The sequence below is a fragment of the Carcharhinus amblyrhynchos genome, chromosome 2 (genome assembly GCF_965287045.1).
Source record: "Carcharhinus amblyrhynchos chromosome 2, sCarAmb.v2.hapA, whole genome shotgun sequence".
NCBI classification, from domain to species: domain Eukaryota; kingdom Metazoa; phylum Chordata; class Chondrichthyes; order Carcharhiniformes; family Carcharhinidae; genus Carcharhinus; species Carcharhinus amblyrhynchos.
This window is the reverse complement of record NC_137325.1, coordinates 65,488,259-65,494,258: the sequence shown is the minus strand read 5'-3', so window position 1 is coordinate 65,494,258 and position 6,000 is coordinate 65,488,259. Positions and strand designations below refer to the sequence as shown.

At 42.6% G+C, this 6,000-nt stretch overlaps 1 protein-coding gene across 1 annotated transcript in view; it reads right to left on the bottom strand.

Moving 5' to 3' along the window:
- Positions 1-719: 719 nt before the first annotated feature.
- rapgef5a (Rap guanine nucleotide exchange factor (GEF) 5a) overlaps positions 720-6,000 on the bottom strand; it is a 66,683-nt gene continuing 61,402 nt past the window's right edge. The window contains exons 15-16 of the mRNA XM_080207101.1: positions 5,293-5,347; positions 720-3,825 (exon numbers count right to left, since the gene is read on the bottom strand). Coding sequence (XP_080063227.1) covers positions 3,707-3,825; positions 5,293-5,347 — 174 coding nt within the window. The 3' untranslated portion in view covers positions 720-3,706. The remainder of the gene's footprint in view (positions 3,826-5,292; positions 5,348-6,000) is intronic.

Below are 6,000 nucleotides of genomic sequence, written 5' to 3'. Positions count from 1 at the left end.
GCCGTTAAGAAAAACAAAAATAATAAATACATATGCTTGTTTTTGTAACTAATTTTTGGGTTACCGACCTCGCCGCGGACCCCTGGCGCCCGTTTCGTAGCTCTCGTCGGCTCGGCGGCGTGAAGCGGTCGTGGTGCACTGAGGACAGTGCACCCTCGTCGACAATCACTCCGGGAGCTCGGTGAGCACGTCCCCCCGCCCGCGGACGGGCTCAGGGGGAAGGCGCGGCAGCGGGTGCTTTCCTCGGCCCCAGGAAGCGGCGAAGGCTCCTGCCGGGGGGCTGTAACACTCGACGCCGGAGCGACGAGCCACCTTCCCCTCGACCGTCCCAGCCGACCCAGAGCCGGTCGCGGCGCACCACCGGCGGAAGGAAATGCGCCCGGCCACAGCCGCGCCCGCGCGGGAGGCGGTCCCCACCGCTGGGGATCCGAACCAGCCCCGACGCGACCGACACGTGCGGCCGAGTTGAATCCCCCGGGCGGACTGCGCGGACCCCACCCGTTTACCACTTAACGGTTTCACGTCCTCTTGAACTCTCTCTTCAAAGTTCTTTTCAACTTTCCCTTACGGTACTTGTTGACTATCGGTCTCGTGCCAGTATTTAGCCTTAGATGGAGTTTACCACCCACTTTGGGCTGCATTCATAAAAACTACTTGTGTTGTGCATGGGGGGGGGGGGGGACATGGAATTTTTATATACGAGGGGGACTGAGAAGCAAAAATGGTTGTGAATTCCTGCTTTACGAGATCAAACAAACAACACTTTTCCCTGAACTATTCACAGCATGCAACATCACCAACTGCTGGTTGAGATACAACATTGTAAAATGCCTGTCTCAATCATGGAATGAGTGAGGAGTCGGGGTGGTGAGAGACACAAAATACATTTACTCCTGTTCAGGCTCCAGACTCCTTTCTCATTTGGGACTCTATGAACTCATTCCGTCTTAAAATGATCCTTAAAAAAAATCCTTGTTTTTAACATTGTTATACAAATTAAGCCAAGCTACAGTAAAATGCCAAAGTATAAACATTTCTTGGTAGATGTGTATTGAAGCTGTAGCAGTCGCTGCATATGTAACAAGGATAAATTTCAAGTGTGCCTATGCCACTGAGCATCTGGACAGCGAGTGAATTTTAGCAGAAGCCAGAGTGATATTATGAGTTTCTTCAAAGTCAGGATTCATTGAGTATCTGTGCTTAAACACACAGGGCTGGAACTCGCTGAAAAAGTAACAGTGAGAATGACACATAGTATCGTGATGTGTACACTTATCAGCAAGTTCAAAGATTAAGATGATGCTATGATATGTGAATCTCCAGAAGTCGCTGCTTGTTTTGTAGCTCTCTGCTGTTTGCTTTGTGCAAAATGACGTCTTGTCCTTAGCTTCCCATTATCTTTAAAATGTTCTGGGCTTTCAGATTAATTGCCCATTAAAGTTGATAATAAGACCTTATGTATCCTTTTAACAATGTGGTCATTGTTAATGATTACCAACAAGCCACTCTGGCCAAGAGAGTGAATAATTTAGTGTGGACTCTCATTCATTCAGATTGTGAATTATTATTGGAGATTTTATAAAGGTCAAATTTTCCTTCCTTTTTTTTCCCTCTTCCTCTTAATCCAAACTTCAATTCCCTTTTATATTCCTCTTTTTGTAACTGAATTGATTTGAAGTTATCCACTCTTCCTTCTCAGTTGTCCCACTGTTTATACTTCACTGCTTAAATCTCATTGGTTAAACAAAAACACTGTTGGTTCCATTTGTTCCCTCAGGTCTCAGAAGCCCTGTTGCCCTCACTATGTCTTTATCATCTCTCATTTCCAATTAGTTAGGGCGCAAAACATTTTTGAAATGGAGGTGCGGGGAAACATTCAGCTAACAATGCATGACGCGAGATTCCTTATTCCAGCAAGTTCTGGCTGATTAATTCCACCAGAAATCTGGTCTCCTGTTGTATCTGCAGCAAGAGATGTGTACAGCCCTCCCCCCAAAAAATGTAAATGGTTGGCTCTTTAATCATCTGTACTGTTTTCCTGTGATTTCAGCTGGTCTCCCCACTTTATCTCTGGCAGGAGACCAGGAGAAAGTACAGAATTTCAAGACCACTAATGCTATATACAGACTTTACGAAATATGTTTTATTTATCTTACTTCACAAATACTTTTGGTACTATTTTGACAACGGCTTTCCATATCAAAGGAAGTTTTACCAACATCAGTCATAAAAATAACTAAAATCCTATTAAAGTTAGCTGCTTTAAACTGCTTACAATGGCACATATTCATAACACAGTTTTCATTGAACTCTTCTCAAGAAAAAGGATGTGACAAACCACAAAAATATTAGACAAGTATTTCTATTTCTGGTTGGCCAATGGCATTAGAGCAGGTTAGAGGGCAGCATGGTGGCACAGTGGTTAGCATTGCTGTCTCACAATGCCATGGGCCTGGGTTCAATTCCTGCCTTGGGTCACAGTCTGTGTGGAGTTTGCACATTCTCCCCACATCTGCCTGGGTTTCCTCCAGGTATTCTGGTTGACCAAAGATGTGTGCGTTAGGTGGATTGGCCATGCTAAATTGACCCTAGTGTTAGAGGGATTAATAGGGCAAATGCACGGAGTTACAGGAATAGGGCCTGGGTGGGATTATGGTCGGTACAGACTCAATGGGCCAAATGGCCTCCTTCTGTACTGTAGAGAGTCTGCGATTCTATAATATGGGTTAGTATTACTTGATCCCAGCACAGTTGGAAGGGTATTAGGTTTTCCACCTTCGCTACTCTCTAGAAACACTGGTTCTGGAAAATAGTTGGCATCTAACATTTAAGAAGTGTGATAAAAGATTTTCCACACTTTCCATCACTTTGACAATACTGATTGCTGGGAGTCCACACATTCAATAGGCACCCAGGATTACTCAGAGAGGCACAGCAGTACAAGTAATTTGTCAACTCAAGTTATGTCCAGCAATCTTTTAAGTAGAATGAAGTGACAATTCTAATTGGCAGATTTTGTCACTTTATTAGATCAAAGACATTGTTTTTTTAATGTTCACACTGACTGCCTCTAAGTTGCTACAGCAATATGTCTCATGTAGCAGCGAACATTTCCTACACTTCCCAGTGGCAAGCTCCCAAAAATGTGTCACAACCTGGCCAAAATAAATTTAAATAGTTCAATTTCTGATATTTTGCCAGGGTCAGTGGCAGGTTAGTCCAATGGGTGCAAAGCCCACCCTGCCACACATCCGCCTGAGGAAGGTCCTAATCATTCAATTACAAAATAACTCGAAACATCTCTGCTTTGACAGTTTGGCACAGAAAAGTGCATTAAAAGTAATTGTCATAATCTGACAGAAATTGATAAAATTCTGTCCTGCTTAGTTTAAGCAAACACTAGTGCTTGTTTCTTAGTTTGTTGACTGCCCAGTGCTGCTGCTGAAGTTTCCTGGATAATGCAACAGAGCTTCTGGATTGCATACCATGCAAGGTCTGATCAAGCCCATTGTTTCTTTCTCATCTGAAAGTAACCCAGCTTGTTTATGACCTCTTGCGTTGAATTTTCAAGTAAACCATGTCCATGATTTCACAAGAGACCTCTCACATAGCACATTAGTTGTGTCACTTTGTCACAGTTGTTGCGACCACAGTTCCCCGTAGTATCTTTCAACATCAGTAATCTTATGGGCAAATGGAGCTTTGGTTAAGTTCTTGGCTCAAGTCTGTGAGAAAGCTGAAATAAGGTCTGTTGGTTGTCAATAACGTGCAAGTGGTGGACATAAGACTTCACATCCTGGTGGTCTTTCTGAGTATCATCTGCAGCTGTAATCAGAGGAGAAAATGCTGTAATGACTGTCACATCGAAGTTTGCTTATTTGTCAACAAGGTGTCTCAAATGCATGGAACTTCAGCATTAAAGGTAGAAAATGTTACAAGAGAAAAGTTCAACAGAAACGTTGCAGTAACTTTGTCTGCGTGTGTAAATGGTGTTTCTGTTACACATCTGGTGACATTATGGTTGCAGACTAGGAGCAGCTGTAAGGAAATCCATTTATATTTAGGACTCTCCAAAATAAGCCAGTAGAAAGTCCAATAAACCCATCTTGAGTGTTTACTGAAACCACTGTGTTAGCTGAGTTTCACAGTGCCAACTGATGAGTTAGACAGAAGGTGGCACTGAAGGCTTGACTTACAGCAAACTGCCTACTTTACAGCAAAACTACTTGCTCAGCAGTGCCATCCACTTAAACAGTGGACAACAGCAAACAGTCTTTTTAAAAAGGATCTCCACGATCTACAGTGAATTGAAATCATGTCACAAACTACAGAAATGTCTCCTAAGGGTAGCAGGTGATTTCTCCAGTAAAAGCGGAGGGTACTTAAAATACAAATCAATTAATTCCACTGAAACATTTAGTGAGTGAAGGATAATTATGTCAAAATTCTGTGCATAAAATCAATCAGACAGAGCAAACCTACAGTTTGAAGATTGAAAGTGCTCACCTCTAAATATATTCCCAACAAAAGTTAACTTATCGGGTGACTTTTTTTCACCAAGTGATCCATTTTTACAAAATTAAAATGCTAGATAATTAATTTTCTCCTCTATATATTGTGCATGTGTCAAGAAGGAGCTGCATTAATGGCCAGTTGAGAGGGAGCATCCTTTTTTTTGTAAATTTTGTTTATAGTTTTAAATTTTAAAAAATTATTCCATCCAAAAAACCAAATTCAAATTGAATTCAATTTGTGATCCTCACAAGAGAGACAAGCAACACCCAAGTGGATAAGATGAGGCACTGCACCCCATCCTGGGCATGATCCGATGCTTCATCTTTGCCAAAAGGCCAAGATGGCTTTGAAAAATTGCATCAGGCGATGCCTCGGTTGAACCTCATTGGCTACCTTGATGATTGACTCTACCCTAGCCCAGGAGATCCACTTGCATGATTATGGTTTCACCCCTGCCAGATAAATGAAGATTGAGAGGTAGGTTCTTTACTCAGAGGGTAGTAAGGGTGTGGAATGCCTTGCCTGCAGCAGTTGTGGACTCGCCAACTTTAAGGGCGTTCAAATGGTCAGTGGATAGACATATGGATAATATTGGAATAGTTTAGGTTAGAGGGTCATTAGATTGATTCCACTGGTTGGCGCAGCATTGAGGGCCGAAGGGCCTGTACTGTGCTGTAATGTTCTATGTTCTAAATATCTGCTTCCAGATCCTACTGCTGCTCTCTACCCCCTCCCACCCATTCCCTAGTCCATCATCTGCCTAAGGCTGATACTTACTGATCTGATTACTTCTGCAGTGCCTCAGCAGCCTGATGGAGTCAGCAATCATGTGCTATAAACAGAGATAAATGATTAAAATACAAACAGAAACTGCTCAAAAAGCCAAAAGTGAAACAAGAATTCATTTCTTTTTCTTTGTGGTACATTTGATTGGATTTGTTTCTGCAGCAAAACCATTCCATTTGAGAGTTGATAAAATGTTGAGATTGCCAATAGAACATCAACAAGTAAGATACATCTAACATAAAAGATGCATCTGTTGCTACAAATGCAAACTACTTATATTTCCCTAGATATTGTCTTCATCTCCTGCCATAACATTGGTGAGAGATTAACAGAATCCCTGGAAAAATAGCATCAGCAGTATTAAGCGCATTATGTTGTTCACCCAGGCTTTCTACTGATTCTCCACCAAAGTTACAATGGCAGATCAGGCCAAGCCTGCCAAAATTCAAGGAGAGAATGGTTTGAATAAGGTCTAAACTTCTGAATGCAGCAGCAACTCTCCCTTCAAGTAAATAAGACAAAGCCCCATGTTGCTGATAAACAGGGTGGCACAGTGGTTAGCAGTGTTGCCTCACAGTGCCAGGGACCTAGGTTCAATGCCGGCCTTGGGTCACTGTGCAGAGTTTGCACATTCTCCCTGGTTTGCATGGGTTTCCTCCGGGTGCTCCAGTTTCCTCCCACAGTCCAAAGATGTGTGGG